Source organism: Sitophilus oryzae, unplaced genomic scaffold, assembly GCF_002938485.1.
Source record: "Sitophilus oryzae breed Bouriz unplaced genomic scaffold, Soryzae_2.0 scaffold_937_pilon_pilon, whole genome shotgun sequence".
Lineage (NCBI taxonomy): Eukaryota > Metazoa > Arthropoda > Insecta > Coleoptera > Curculionidae > Sitophilus > Sitophilus oryzae.
Window position 1 is genome coordinate 1,179,610 of NW_022147569.1, and position 16,893 is coordinate 1,196,502.

The window sequence follows — 16,893 nt, forward strand, 5'->3', positions numbered from 1 at the left end:
AAGCTCAGTTTGGTATACTCTGCTAGACCTAGAAAATCCTCCACAGGGTTTTAACATGCCCCGTAAAACCTGGGTTCAGCTAAACAGGATTCGGACTGGCCATGGTAGAAGCGGCTCGGCTTTACACCACTACTTTTCACGAAAATCGAAAAATTGTTTATACTTAAATCAAGGAAAATAATTGCTTTAAGTTGGTTTCCACTTGGGAAGTTTTCTAACTATATTGTTTGCTTTTTCATTACCTTCTATCCCTTGGTACGCTTGCACCTAGAATAGGAGGACTTTATTTTCTTTGCCTAATTTGTTCAGTTTCCCTAGGCATTTTTTTACCAACTTCGAAATTACGTGTACTGAGTTGACCGCTCTTAAAGCTGCTTCAGTATCGGATAATAATAATAAATGCCTTTATTTCTCCATAAAATACAATAATTATTAAAATAATAACAGTATTACACTAATTATAACTTCTTTGGTTTACTTGTTTTTGGAATGGGTGTAATAGCATTGCTTCCAAGCCGTTGGAAATTGAGATGACAATAAAATATTATTAATTATATTAACCAAAAAAGGCAAAATATGAGGACATAAGAGATTAATGATAAATTTACACAGTCAGAACCAGATGTAGAATTTTTTATGGAAGATAAAATTTAGAAAATATCAAATTCGTCTATTAATTTAAATTTAAAATGTTCATTACATATTTTATTATTTTCATATTTATAAAATAAAATTAATTGTTTTCGATAGTTTCTATCTAGATAGAAGTTGTACGCATCTTTTGATAGCGTAGATCAGTTCGGAATATTTAGTTTTCTGTCCAAATACTCCTATCCCTGTTCCTGCTTTGGTTTTGGAAGTATTGGTATACCACGTTATGGCATGACCTTTTAACTGATAAGCAAACGTTTCTGTCTTCCAATTATGTTTGTTGTTTCTTCAGTTACCTGCATTCCGACTGTTATGTTCAGTATATTCATTTATAAAGTATATTTTAAGAAAAATATAAATGGACATAATTCAAGCTACTAATGAGTTGTCTTAAACCAAACATTGGTCCTACGTTATGTTAATTTGGCTACGGTAAACTAAAATTATAGTTTACATTCTTTTTCCCAAATTAATATAATCCCAACTCAGGCCTGTTCTTTGGTTCTTCGACATTATAAATAGATACACTATCAAACAAAAGTAGAGAAACTTTTTAAAACTTTAAAACTCGTCGAATTTCAAAAACCCCCAATATTTAAAATAATGTTTGTTTTAAACATATTTCCTTTTAGCAATAAAATCATTTTTCGCCACATCCCAAATTTATCTTATCAGGTGTTTATTTATAATATGGAAGGAACACAAATATTTTTGAAGGGACATAAATATAGAAACGAACATAAAAATTGACCATGCTTAGTAGTTATTTGCTTAAGGTGAAAACTGTTGAAATTCTGATTTACATTTTTACTAAATATGCCACGCGAAAAATATTTGTCTGAGGATCTTCGCTAAAAAATAATCAAGGCACATCGGAATGGTGTCCGGCAAACGGACATAAGCACAATGTTTTATTTGCATTAGCAAAACGATTTCCAATTTCAAAAATTGGCAATTCCTTAAAGACTATTAAAAAAAGTGGTCGGTCAAGGAAAACAACGAAAAAAATTGAAATTATAACTAAAAAAATCGCCTTCACTAATCCGCATAAATCGGCAGTGGCGGATCTAGGGTAAAATACGTCGTGGGTAAAGACAAAATTTGGCGCCCCCACAATTCAAAAGATATGTAGACACCCCCCTCCCTCCATCAAAAAAATTATGTGTGCATGCGGTGCTTGATTAGGGTTTTTACCTATTGATTTCAGACACATTTTGGCGCCTCTGCGGCGCCCCTGACGCCTGGCGTCGCGTCGTGGGCAAGAGCCCACCTTGCCCACGCCTAGATCGGCCACTGGAATCGGCAAATCAAATTTTAGCAGAAGAGCAGCCAAAAAAAATACTCACCAGTAAGAAGAACCAGAATGCCCGACTTACCTTTACAAAAAAATCGACGAATGACTGGAAAAAGGTATTGATTGCAGATGAAAGCAAATCCAATATATTTGGATCCGATGGCATATCGTCTATACATCTCCCAGAAAGGAAAAGATTTGATCCAAAGTAATCCAAGGCCACTGTAAAGCATGTAGGTGGATCTTGCATGGTGTGGGGATGGTTCTCGGGCTATGGCATGGGGCCACTGCATGTAATAGAAGGAATAATGGATCGATTTGTGTATTTGGACATCTTAAAGAAAGCGATGATTCCCTTTGCTGATGATAATTTGCCTTTAACCTGGATATTTCAGCAAGAAAATGATCCAAAGCATAAATCGAAAGTCTTACAAGAATGGTTTTTGTCTGAACAAATTCTTAACCCTATTGAAAACCTGTCGGAGGAACTAGATCGCCAGGAAAAAAACAAAAAAAAACAAAAAAAGCATAAGAAAACTATTGGACTCCATGCCAAAACGATGTCGTGAAGTTATAGCTAATCACGGTTACTCTACCCATTATTAATTTTATTAGGTTAGCAACAACTATGTACTTATAATTTTTATATTAATTTTTAGTTTCTCTTTTTTTGTCCCTATAGCTTTTTATTTAATTGAATGAAAAGTTTTCGTGAGACATGTGATTATTTCATTTAAATAAGAACTATTTAAGTATCTTTAATTTTAACAATGCATAAAATGGCCTCAGTCCTTGCGTTAACAAAAAATACACAATTTTAAAAAGTTTTTCTACTTTTGTCCGATAGCGTAGATATCAGCGCTTCCTATTAGTCTGCAAATTAATAAATGATAATAAGTTAAAAACGGAATCAAAAATATGAATATAATGAATTTATCTAAATTATCTGAGTACGTGACACTTTTCGATAACGTTTTGTAGTACATAGAAATGTCTGTAACGGAAATATTATGATATTGAAATAGAAATTTTCTGTGTACTTTGATTTACGTAGTAAGTTACTAGTATAGAGTTTCAGATACATATAGGCATATATGTTTAAACAGAAGAGTTAATATGACTAAAAGGTATCGATAAATTACATTGTTTGGCGGTTTTAATCTTTTAAAAGCTTATCTTGTCATTATTGCTTTATCTTTTTTTAGACCCCTATAAAATATACTTAGATAAAATTAAACCTTGGCATAGAGTGTCCTTAAATTTGTACAGGGACATCATTTTAAGTGTCTCACTCAATTTATAATTTTCCTGTTTGGTATTTAAAGGTAGTAGAAAGATTTCCTAATGTAATTTTTCGCGAGGATGCCGATTCTCTACACCAAAATTTTTTAAAACGTCAATTTTGACAGATACGACGCCATCTTGATTTTTTTTAAATGGAAACCCCCACATATTTTAGCATGGTCCGGTAGACATATTTTAGCTAATTTCAAAAATATATAGTTTAGTATACTTTGCACTTACCGTTTTCGATATACAGTGGATTCAAAAATGAATTGTTTCAGAATCATTTTAAGTGTCTCATCCAATTTAAAATTTTCCTCTTCTCTATTTTAAGATGGTAAAAAGATATTTTAATGTAATTTTTCGCGAGGATGCCGATTTTCTACATTAAAATTTTTTAAATCGTCAATTTTGACAGATACGACGCCATCTTGATTTTTTTTAAATGGAAACCCCCACATATTTTAGCATGGTCCGGTAGACATATTTTAGCTAATTTCAAAAATATATAGTTTAGTATACTTTGCACTTACCGTTTTCGATATACAGTGGATTTAAAAATGAATTGTTCCAGAATCATTTTAAGTGTCTCATCCAATTTAAAATTTTCCTCTTCTCTATTTTAAGATGGTAAAAAGATATTTTAATGTAACTTTTCGCGAGGATGCCGATTTTCTACATTAAAATTTTTTAAATCGTCAATTTTGACAGATACGACGCCATCTTGATTTTTTTTAAATGGAAACCCCCACATATTTTAGCATGGTCCGGTAGACATATTTTAGCTAATTTCAAAAATATATAGTTTAGTATACTTTGCACTTACCGTTTTCGATATACAGTGGATTCAAAAATGAATTGTTTCAGAATCATTTTAAGTGTCTCATCCAATTTAAAATTTTCCTCTTCTCTATTTTAAGATGGTAAAAAGATATTTTAATGTAACTTTTCGCGAGGATGCCGATTTTCTACATTAAAATTTTTTAAATCGTCAATTTTGACAGATACGACGCCATCTTGATTTTTTTTAAATGGAAACCCCCACATATTTTAGCATGGTCCGGTAGACATATTTTAGCTAATTTCAAAAATATATAGTTTAGTATACTTTGCACTTACCGTTTTCGATATACAGTGGATTCAAAAATGAATTGTTTCAGAATCATTTTAAGTGTCTCATCCAATTTAAAATTTTCCTCTTCTCTATTTTAAGATGGTAAAAAGATATTTTAATGTAACTTTTCGCGAGGATGCCGATTTTCTACATTAAAATTTTTTACAACGTCAATTTTGACAGATACGACGCCATCTTGATTTTTTTTAAATGGAAACCCCCACATATTTTAGCATGGTCCGGTAGACATATTTTAGCTAATTTCAAAAATATATAGTTTAGTATACTTTGCACTTACCGTTTTCGATATACAGTGGATTTAAAAATGAATTGTTCCAGAATCATTTTAAGTGTCTCACCCAATTTAAAATTTTCCTCTTCTCTATTTTAAGATAGTAAAAGATATTTCAATGTAATTTTTCGCGAGGATGCCGATTTTCTACATTAAAATTTTTACAACGTCAATTTTGACAGATACGACGCCATCTTGATTTTTTTAAAATGGAAACCCCCACATATTTTAGCATGGTCCGGTAGACATATTTTAGCTAATTTCAAAAATATATAGTTTAGTATACTTTGCACTTACCGTTCTCGATATACAGTGTATTTAAAAATGAATTGTTCCAGAATCATTTTAAGTGTCTCACCCAATTTAAACTTTTCCTCTTCTCTATTTTAAGATAGTAAAAAGATATGTCAATGTAATTTTTCGCGAGGATGCCGATTTTCTACATTAAAATTTTTTACAACGTCAATTTTGACAGATACGACGCCATCTTGATTTTTTTTAAATAGAAACCCCCACATATTTTAGCATGGTCCGGTAGACATATTTTAGCTAATTTCAAAAATATATAGTTTAGTATACTTTGAACTTACCGTTTTCGATATACAGTGCATTTAAAAATGAAATCTTTAGAATTATTTTAAGTGACTCATCCAGTTTACAATTTTCGAATTTTAAAATTCTTGAAAATGTCAAATTTGACAATTACTACGCTTAAATTTTTTTATTTTTTTATACTTTGATTCTTCTTCAATATGACCTTTACATACGGGGTGATTCCGGAAACTTTGGCAGCATATTTTGCAGATAAAAATAAGTAAAAAAGTTCGTATAAATGTCCTAACATGCTTAGTTTCGGAGATACAGGGTGTAGAAGTATCTTTTTTATTTCGATTTTTTCCAAATAATTTGTGAAGTAACGTAAATACTGTGATGAAAATTGGTGTCTGGGAGATTTTTGATATGAGAAATTTGATTTTGATGTCAATATAAATCCAATTTCTAGGGGGCGCCACATACACGTGTTTTAAATGTTTTGAAGAGTAACAACTTTTCGTCCGTACTACTGAGTATACGTACTATAAAACTACTGAGTGAAAAATTATTCATTTATAACGATTTTTACGTAAAAAAGGTCTGTTGATAAAAATTGTTACGAGTAATGGTTCTCGAGATATTGGGAATCGAAATTATCAATACCTGTCATCATTGACATATATTAAACATGTGGACTAAATAGTTACTAGTCTGAAATCATAAATTTGAAATGTTTTTTTGCCAAAAGTTCAACAGAAACTGTTTTATCTTCATTTTTCCGCAGAAAAATTTATAATTAATTTAAAAAAAATAAAATTTCCCACATTTATTATTTCAGCCAAATATCTATCTACTCAACGTGTTTATTTTTTTGTCAATAATGACATGTATTAACTATTTCCATTCGAAATATCTTGAGAATGGTTGCTCGTAGCGATTTTTACCGAGAGATATTTTTTACGTAAAAAGTCAGAAAATGTATATTTTTTTACTCATTAGTTTTATACAGGTATGGGCGAAAAGTTATTACTTTTCAAAACAGTTAAAACACATGTAGGTGGCGCCCCCTACAAATAAGAGTCATATTGACATCAAAATCAAGTTTCTCATGTCAAAAAACTCCCAGACACGAATTTTCAGCCAAATATTGACGTTACTTCAGAAATTAATTGGAAAAAATCGAAATAAAAATGAAACTTCTACACCCTGTATCTCCGAAACTAAGTATTGTAGGACATATATTTATACGAACTTTTTTACTTATTTTTATCTGCAGAGTATGCTGCCGAAGTTTCCGGAATACAGTTCGGACCACCCTGTATATAAAAAAAATGAAAATTTAGTTTTAAACTGCTCATCTATCATAAGATAGCTCAATTTACGTAAATTTCATGCATTTGGATACAAATGCCACTCAGTTGTAAGTGAATGGCATTCATATTCAAATACATAAAAATTAGAGGAATTCTTGATTTCAACCCCCTGTATATAGAAAACGGTAAATGCAAAGTATACTAAACTATATATTTTTAAAATTAGCTAAAATCTGTCTACTGGACCATGCTAAAATATGTGGGGGTTTCCATTTAAAAAAAATCAAGATGGCGTCATATCTGTCAAAATTGACGTTGTAAAAAATTTTAATGTAGAAAATCGGCATCCTCGCGAAAAATTACATTAAAATATCTTTTTACTATCTTAAAATAGAAAAGAGGAAAATTTTAAATTGGGTGAGACACTTAAAATGATTCTGGAACAATTTATTTTTAAATCCACTGTATATCGAAAACGGTAGGAGCAAAGTATACTAAACTATATATTATTGAAATTAGCTAAAATATATCTACCGGACCATGCTAAAATATGTGGGGGTTTCCATTTAAAAAAAATCAAGATGGCGTCGTATCTGTCAAAATTGACGTTTTAAAAAATTTTAATGTAGAAAATCGGCATCCTCGTGAAAAATTACATTAAAATATCTTTTTACTATCTTAAAATAGAAAAGAGGAAAATTATAAATCGAGTGAGACACTTAAAATGATGTCCCTGTACAAGTATATAGATTTCTTTGATAAACAAAATTCTATTCGTATCTGTGAATCAGGAAATGTCAAAGGAATTTTTGTTCGTTATTTTATTTGGGATGATATGTTGATATGTCAACGACAAAAGAAAAAATATACACTCAGATGCAAACAAAAACGCGACGGGAAATTTTTTCGTCAAATTTTAAAGTGTTATATATTTTTTTATTTTTTTTTATTCATGATTTTTTTGGCAAAGTGTATATAAATATATCAACTTTAATTCTTAACATTTGTTTTGTATGAACTTTAGTATTGGGCTTTATTATACAAGCTTTATCGAATGGTTGTTTTTTAAGTTAACTTTAAAATAGCCTGTGCAATAAGTTCGTGAGCAAATTTTTAAAACATTTTTTTCTGTCAGAACCATGTCTCCTGAGCATTTTATTTTTTGTCTCATGTCAACACATGTCTTGGTTAATTTTTAAGATCTAAAGGAACTTACAACAATTTGAAATTTTCTCAATTATCATTAATTTTTGATGTTATTTTTCAAAATGACGAGGTGGCTTTGGTGATTATTATCGTAACGTCATATCATGCTGCATTGGATACTCTATACTAAAATTTAAAAAAAAACTTGCAGTAACGATGCAGTCTTGGTTTTAATAACTAAGCAAAGTTTTAAAACTAGAGAGTTTATCTACAACCGTTTAGTTATGACGTTTTTACATCACCATTTTTATAGTATTTCAGTTACGTTATGAGATTCATAACACACATAGTGGTGTTATGAATCTATAACACAACTAGTTTTTATAATAATGAAAAACAACTACTAACATCTAAATATTTTAATTTTTTATACAAATTCCTACTACTAATTATTATAAATATTAATAACACATTTTTTACACTTCTTCAAAACAATTCCTGCTGCTGATGATGATGACGATGATAATAGTGAAGGTCTAATTGAAATAGATTGGGCTGTTGATCGGTTTGGCTCGCACTCGGGCTGGCATGCTTCCTCAGCGATTCTTGGTCCGAAAATGTGCCGCGCAACAATTTTCTTGTTTTCTTTCGATGTATCTATATATCCCTCTGCGACGGAACTACTTCTCCAACCTCCATGACGCTTAACCATTAGTAGATCTACCCCCGAATCCGCCAGCAATGAGGCAGATGTGCGTCTAAAAGCGTGTCCTGTATACTTCTCCGGTTCACTAAGGCATAAAAAAACAAGCAATTTTTTAGGCATCGTCCCAAACATATTAATGCCAACGGGTTGAGTTGTATATTTCCCATTTTTAAAGAAAACAAAAAATCTACCATGCGGACTATGAGGTCGTAAAGACAAAAAGCTTCGCACCATTTCTACCAAATTTTTACCTTCTATGCCTCCTGATGTCAAGCAACACTCTCTTAAAATTTTTGTTTTGGCAGTCTTACATGAAATTGGGCACCCTCATCAGTCACATTTTCAATAAGTAATTTAGTTAATTCGTCCTTTCTACACGCACCTGCGGTTAAGTTGCTATAAGAAATAAAATATTGTAATGTTTACCTTCATAAGTAAAAATTGTTTGTTATCAGCTTTCTTCGGGAATTTTTCCATATCATTTCTTGTGAAAGACCTTCATTTAATAGGCTGGTAGGACACAGATTTTCTTTTGAGGAAAGCAATGATTTGGGTATATGGCATATTTACTTATATCGACGTTCTTCTTCAGGGATATTGTGGCTCGAAACATAGAATAAAACGTCCATAGACTTGATGCGCTGTATTTCCGTGCAAGATTTTGAAAATATGCTAAAAATACTTTTTCATTGCATTGATTCTTCACCTTTTTGTCATCACACCATGTCAAAAACTGGTTGTATGTTTTTCAAAAGCTATCGGCGCAGGATTTTACTTTTCCTTAAAATTTCCTTTTTAACAAAAGGATCTGGCGCAGGAATTTACTGCAGCAGTCCAAAGACTGAGATCTACCACAGTCTTGGAAAACACACCACGATCTTCCAAGCTGAGCTATATGCTATTGAAACCTGTGTGCAACTGCTGGTAGAACAGCAATACACCGGGAAAACAATATGCATATTTTCGGATAGTCAAGCTGCGCTGAAAGCACTTGTGGCAACGAAAAGCACGTCTATGACGATTCTTCATTGTAAGAAACTACTCAATATACTGGGAGATAGGAACAAAGTGTCGCTAATATGGATACCGGGACATGTCGCCCTAGAGGGAAATGAACGTGTTGATTCCCTCGCCAAAATTGGTGCAGGCTCGCCATTCGTGGGCCCAGAACCGACACTTAGCGTTCCTAAAATTCTCGCAAGAGACAGGCTCTGTGAATGGGTTAGGAGTGAGACGTTCCGGGACTGGAATGACAGTCCCGGAATGGAACATGCCAAGAAAATCCTAGCAGGGCCATCCAAACATAGAACAGGAGAACTCAAAACAAAACTAAAGGCCGGTAGGAACGGAACGCGTGTGCTCACTGCAGTGTACACGGGCCACTGCCGGCTGAGATCTCACCTACAGAGGACGGGACTGGTGAAAGACGCCGAATGCCGACTCTGTATGGAAGATGATGAAACAATGAAGCACGTTATGTGTACCTGCCCCGCTGGGAGCAGGACCAGGTTTGAGATGTTTGGCAAACCCTTGCTAGACCTATCAGACATAACGGCTTATATTAAGAGGCTGGGTCTTGAGGATGAACTTTGACGCTCTTGTAAATTAGAGCTTGTAGAAACTGAGCCACAATAGGCCCTCGCGGCCTCAGTGGAGGGTCCCCTATGGGACCCACTCTTAGTCAAATACAAAATACAATACAGTACATGTTTTTCATATTTTGATCGTGACTTTTCCGGCAATAATGATTCCGTGGCACGTACTGCGGCTTCTACATCTGAAGGGAGACTTTTGAAATCGCTCATCGTAATTTTTAAAATTATTTTTCTGGGCAAAATGTGCTCGCGTTTACTTGTAACTATAGTCTGAAGCAGGTAACAATTCCCCACAATTATAATTAAAAAAATGTGGCAAATGTCATAGTTAAGGGTGTTAAAGGTGGGCGACTAATAAACAAAAATTAAAACAGCATTTTCTTATTTTTCGGTTGTAGATAAAACGTAGTACATGACACGTGCGTTTAAACATGATTACAACACTCGTGTGATTAGAACGACGAGGTCGTAGACCGAGTCGTTCTAATCGTTCACACTCGTTGTTGTAATCATATTCATTAACACACTTGTACTGTAAATAACTTAATTTCACACTAGCAAAACCGGTGCGTAAAACTATACTTGCTACCGCAGTAGAACTCATCTAAGAAGTTTTATTAACTTGAATAATAATATATAACACAAGTTAGACCTCCTGAAGATATCAAAATATTTACTTTTTTATTTTTTTAGAATTTTCAAAAATGAAACTTCCTAACACTTTTAGAATAATCATATAAACTTTTTTTCGTATACTCGCTATTTAAACCCGGGTATAAATACTTATATACCGGTTGTTTACGATATTCTCCGATGGTGGCAGCACCGGCGGAGAATGCACCAAGCCTATAGTATTAATTTAATTATTATCTGTAGTCTTGTAAAAATTATCTGGCACTCTCTATTATTTGTTTTCACTTACATATTTTTATTACGAAACATTTTTAACTTTTTTAAATTTCGATTAATTTTATAGTCATACTTATTAAATTTATTGAAAAAAAAACAATTTATTTTCAATGCTTTGTTGTTTATTTATTTACTTATTGACAAAATGTGTGATGTTTTTGTTTATATTTACATATTATTCGTTAACAACACTATTGGTTTTATAACAAAATATGAAAAGCAAATATTTTCACGTATTTATGGCCGTTGGGGCAATCTGGATAATGCTCGATTTTGTTACAGCGTAGATATTGTTATTTTCGCACTCGCATTTTTCGGAAAATAATTGTTAGTTAGTTAGAAAAATAAATAATAATTTTCGTTTTTTAACCCGCTTTTATTGGCTTCAAATACAATATACGATACAATTTGAACGTGAGAAACTTTATATTGGTGAAACATATACTACTATACCACTGCAAACGAGTATTTGACACGCATCAGAAGATGGTTACGCAAAGCGTTTTCTTTCATGAGCTTTTCTGTGACTGAAAAGCCCGATATTTGATGTTATCTCTCTTCCGCACTCCGGACATTTAAAAATCGCATTGCTTTGTTGCCTCTTTACTTTTTGGTTGTCGCTGTTAACTGAGTTTACAATTCTCCATTCCGTTTTATTGTGCGCTACTTCTTCGCACTGATTCTGCATGCTCATCCCCTTTAAGTTTTCATGGAAAATATCCCTAGTTGTCTACCCGGTTTCCTCTTACCGTTTACAAACTCACCGTAAAGAAGAGATTTTGGTAGGCTTTTTGGTTTTCTTGCATCCTGGATACGTGACCAGCCCATCTTAAGTAATCAACGATTTCGCAGCTAGATTCTTCAAGGACCAATAAATTTCAGACATGGTGGAGCCATTTGATTATTAAGAGTTGTCTAAGATGTCTCTGTTGCAACTTATTTAATGCGTTCATGTGTTAACGGTACGGCATCGCGGCACCCAGGTTTCGCTTCCATATAACATGGTGGAGATTATTATTGCTCGGTACACTGCAAATTTCGTTTTTGTGCTCAAGTCATGATTGTACAAAAATCCTGTCTTTTAATTGCCTGTGCTCAATTTCAGAGTCGATATTGGCCTTTTCTGAAACCAAACTGCCGAAGTAATTTCGCTACATACTCCAATAGTTCTTCTTTATATTCTCCGTATAGCATAGTTGTGATATTCCGGGGGAGTGGACATGGTTTTGGTTTTATCGATGTTTAGCTTAAGGCCCAAAGCCTCGTATACTCAGGTATATGGGTTCAACATATCTTGTAATTGCTGTAACGGTTTTGCAACTTAACAAAATTCTTATTAACTAATAACTAAAACTAATTGACTTTATAATACTATTTTTGCATTTTTGTCAAAATTTGATGCATTTAAATACGGATATTATTGTATTTTTATTTTTTTACGACTTTATAAGGAGCAAATGATTTTACGTCTCTACTGCGACCTGTGAGGCCTATTGTGTTTGTCCCATTTCTGTCTGCACCACAGGACTGCACCCATTTTCCTATTCCTGTACCCTGCACCAACTTATGCAGGCCCTTGATAGCAGTGGCGGATACAGAGGGGGGGCTCATGGGGCATGGGGGGTCCCCCTAAAATCTGTAAATTGGGTTAAATCTTATGCTTTTGGGTTAAAAATGGTGCCCTAAAAAGCATATTTTACATTAATTTTTATTTTGGGCCCCCCCTAAAATAAAATCCTGTATCCGCCCCTGATTGATAGTATGGGAGCATAAGTCCGGTTCTAGTCTTGCTTTCCCAAATAAAAAGGGTCGTTTGCGATCCAGAGCCTCGCAGTGACATATTATGTGCTCCACTGTTTCAGGATCTTTGTCTGCAACAAACGCTTCCTTGATCCAGATTGAGGTTTTTCAGCTAACAATTGACAGCCATGTGTCCTGTTGTAATCGGCACTTTATTCCTGCTAAGCATTAACAGTTCGTTGGAGCTAGGTCCTTGGAGAAAGGCTTTGCTATGCCTGTGCGCCTGTCTATTTCTACAGTGGACATTCTGTTTTTCTCTGATCCAGAGTTTTAGTACCCTGCGGGCCATACATTTGGGTATTCCCAGTACTGACTCTGGACCAAGATAGGATGCCGATGATCCTTGCCTAGCTAGTTCGTCGGCTTTTTCGTTGCATTGGATGCCGCTGTGACCCGGCACCCAGAATAATTTAATTCTGTACCTTCGTGCCAGAGCTCCTAAGTAAAATAGAACCTTTTCTAACAGACAGACAAAAATAAAGTTACAAAACATGCTAGAGGTGGGAATTCTAGTTCCTTGGGAGGAATGTTAAAATTATGTATGTTTGTGTATGTTAAAAACCTATATAGGGAAATTGGAAGAACTTTCATTGCACGTCATTAATGACACCATGCGTCATCTTATGGAGTTTGCTGGTGGTCGTATTATGATGTGCAACGAAAGTTATTTTAATTTCCCTTATAGGTAAGTTTTATTGCAGATAAAAAATATAAAAAAGAAACTCAAATCAGAGTTTAAAAAACTATATCATAAATCAATTAGAGCAAATATTACAAAAATTTTACGAAAAATTGCATTTTTCCTCACTTCAAGCTTTTTGTTTTTGTCTAAAAAATCAGAATATCTACTTCGTTTTATAAGATATTTCTTAATTTTAGGAACCTAAAGTGAAACATTCCCATAAAATATTTAAAAAACAAACTAAAAATCAAAAACAGTATCGACGACAATTTTCTGTGGTAATTACGCCGCGCCGGCTGTGACAATAGACTAGGCCGAATCCATCGTCGTCGCCTTGGATTATATCTCGGATCTGCCGACTGAATAGATTCCCGTGAAATAGTCTTTTAATAGTTCCTCTATGTCCGGATCCGATAACATACGGCATCAATCGCGCTGGCTGATCCATACGTAAACTAGTCTTATTTAGTACGTCTAGTTCCTTTAGGTCCGGATCCGATAACATACGGCATATGGCTGGCACTCCCCACTCTTGCCTAGCATCGATCGCGCTGGCCCGATTCGTACGTACGTAAACTAGTCTTTTATTTAGTTTAGTTCCTCTAGGTACGGATGGTACGGATCCGATAACGTGCGGCTGGCACTCCCCACTCCTGCCTACCATCGGACTACGCGCGCTAGCCGATCCGTCGCATATCATTCTATATCGGTCACAGTCTCGATCCCGGAATAGCTCCTGAGAAAGTAGTTCTTTGAGAAACCAGGAACTAGTTCCTTTCATTCCGGGGTCGGAATAGTTCATTGGAACTAGTTCGTTCACGAACTACACACCTCTAAAACATTCAGCAAAACCGAAAAATGTTTCCATAACATTAAGTTCAAGAATGGTTAAACTTAAACAAATATAATATTGACACAAAATATGTTTTATATAATATCATGTATCTTAATCCAAAACGTTCATCTCCGTATCTAAATGAGATTCTAGAAACTTTTAACGGACGAGTTGTGTGAAAAGCCCATTTTAACCTAGTTTTCACAAGTTTTTTTTTTATTTGATTTTATTTCTTTTGCAGCATCCTGGCGGTGGCGATCTAATCACCGAGTTCGCCGGATTAGATTGCACAAAGGGTTTCGACGATTTCGGACATTCCTCGGACGCGAAAAAACAATTGAAGGCTTTCAAAATACGCGAAATTGTCGAGGTAAGACTCTTCCGTTCTTCTTTCCTGTTTTCGCAAAGAGAGAAAAAAAAAACTAAAAAAACATTTACTTTGCAGGAGGAACGTAGAGGAAAAGCCAAGAAGAAGCCTGAAGTAAAATCGGGAGTTACTGTTAAGGATGCTCCAGACGGAAAACCACAAACCAGGTATAGTGTTTCAAATTAGTTCTATTTTTTAAATTTTTAAAGAAAATAATATCAAATTATTGAACCGGGGCTATTATTCGGAACCAGGAATGTATAGTCTGTGAAACGAATAACTTTGAATTTGACAGTTCCCGCGGGCTTTTCTAGTGTTGATTTTATTAGGTTAGCAACTTGCGGCCATGCTGACGCAATGCCGTCTCTAATAGAACAGCCTCGGAGCGAGATTTGCGACGTCACGCTAGTTAGATACTACGGATTAATAAATATGTTGTAGAAAACATGGAAATCACAATTCTTCCTCGTAATGTTTTACAATATACAAATTATACAAATTCCTCGTAAATGTTTTACAATATACAAATATGAATAGGTACATAAGATAATGGGTAAAATGTAAAATATATTTTAAATTTTGGGGTTTGAAAATCGATCAAATTTAACAAAAAACATTCAATATCTACTAATAGTGATGTATTATTATTTGCATTCACAAAATTTATATGTATATTTTGCAAGTATCAATGTTCGAAAAATTATATTTGCAGATAATACAATATCACAGAAAAAAGGCGTCAGCGATGGCTATGAAATAAAGATCGCTGTAATTTTATATATAAATTGTTACATATAAGTATTATTATTATTATTTTTAAAATGCAAACCAAAAATACGAGGAATAATTATGTTTTCCATGTATTCTACAACATATTTATTAATCCGTAGTATCTAACTAGCGTGACGTCATAAATCTCGCTCCGAGGCTGTTCTATTAGAGACGGCATTGGTCTGATATTTAGAAATGTCAAAAGCTGATGACATTTTACTTTTGACAATTATGACATATCGTGTTGATTTTTGCAAGAAGAGGAAGAACTGTCACTTGTTTTATAATTTTCCTTTTCTATTTCACGAAAGTAAAAAGAGTTACCTATCTGATTCGTTTAGGCACTCAATTAAAAGAATATCAGTAACTTTTTTGATAGAGGGATTTTATATTTGCCATGTTGGTAAAAAATAACGGTCAAAATTGAAAGTTATTCATTTTATAGACTATAGCAATGCCTCTAACAAACCGCAATTTCCCGGTTTTGTCGGTATTTTCGATACTAGCAAATTTTTGTTCAATGATTGTGCAGTTCGTCAATCGGCAAGTAAGGGATGGCTTTCAAAAGTAAAACCGATAAAAACACGTGTTTTTAAAACACCCTGTATACGAAGTTCCACAATATTACAAAAAAACAGTTGTCTTTTAAATGTGCTTTCGGAAACTTTATCCATTTTGAGTTAATTGACTAGTAAACAAATTGTATAAATTTTGTACAACTGTTGATTTAAATTATATTATTATTATTATTTATTAACTATCTAATTGCATTATAAGTTATAGGTAATTTATTTTTATACTAGATTACAAAAAATATATTTCTGTTTATTTTGTTTTAGGAGCTGCATTTCAATTGTCACTTGTGGATTATGCGGATGAAACAAAAGGATTAACGTATAGAATTCCTAAGTGTAATTTAAATTCCATAGAGGAATTTTTCAACTGTGATGAAGTCCTACAGAAAACTGTAAACAATAATTGTTAAATCATATTTATTGCTGCAACTTACCATTAAGATTATAAGTTTAAATATTCATAAAGTGTTCTTTAATATTACCTACTATACCCATAAAATATAAAGTTACAGCTACTATACTAAAATTTAGTAACGAATTAACATAAATGATTAAATGAAATTAAAAATATAAATGTGAGGTTATGTTTTGGAATAATGGACGCCTTTTTTTAATTTCAAAATAACTAGAAAAATATGGAAAAGTAGCACACAAGCATCTCATATAAATCATCTGAAGCCTCTTAAACACAATCCTTTAGTAATCCACTAGTACTAATAACAGAACAAAAACTGAAATGGGCTAGTGACAGCTTTCAGCTTTATAAAACAGCAGGAGTAGATGGGATTTTTTATGCCCTTCTAAGGAACGGTCAAAAGCACCCACTCTTCTTGGTGAGACAATTCCATTTGCCGAAGAAGTTAAGTAACTAGGATTAAACCTGGACAAAAAACTTAGCTGGACCTCCCATCTAGAAAAAATATCAAAAAGGCTTGCTATGCTCTATGGGTATGCCGCCGAATTTGTGGTAGAAAATATGTACTGGCTATACGCGACAGCCATCAGACCTATTATCACGTATGGCG

At 33.5% G+C, this 16,893-nt stretch overlaps 1 protein-coding gene across 1 annotated transcript in view; it reads left to right on the forward strand.

The window, feature by feature from the left end:
- Positions 1-16,326, forward strand: part of LOC115890894 (cytochrome b5-like) — a 30,941-nt gene extending 14,615 nt beyond the window's left edge. Inside the window, exons 2-4 of the mRNA XM_030911245.1 lie at positions 14,397-14,525; positions 14,601-14,689; positions 16,133-16,326. Of these exons, the coding sequence (XP_030767105.1) occupies positions 14,397-14,525; positions 14,601-14,689; positions 16,133-16,172 (258 nt within the window). The 3' untranslated portion in view covers positions 16,173-16,326. The remainder of the gene's footprint in view (positions 1-14,396; positions 14,526-14,600; positions 14,690-16,132) is intronic.
- The last annotated feature ends 567 nt before the right edge of the window (positions 16,327-16,893 follow it).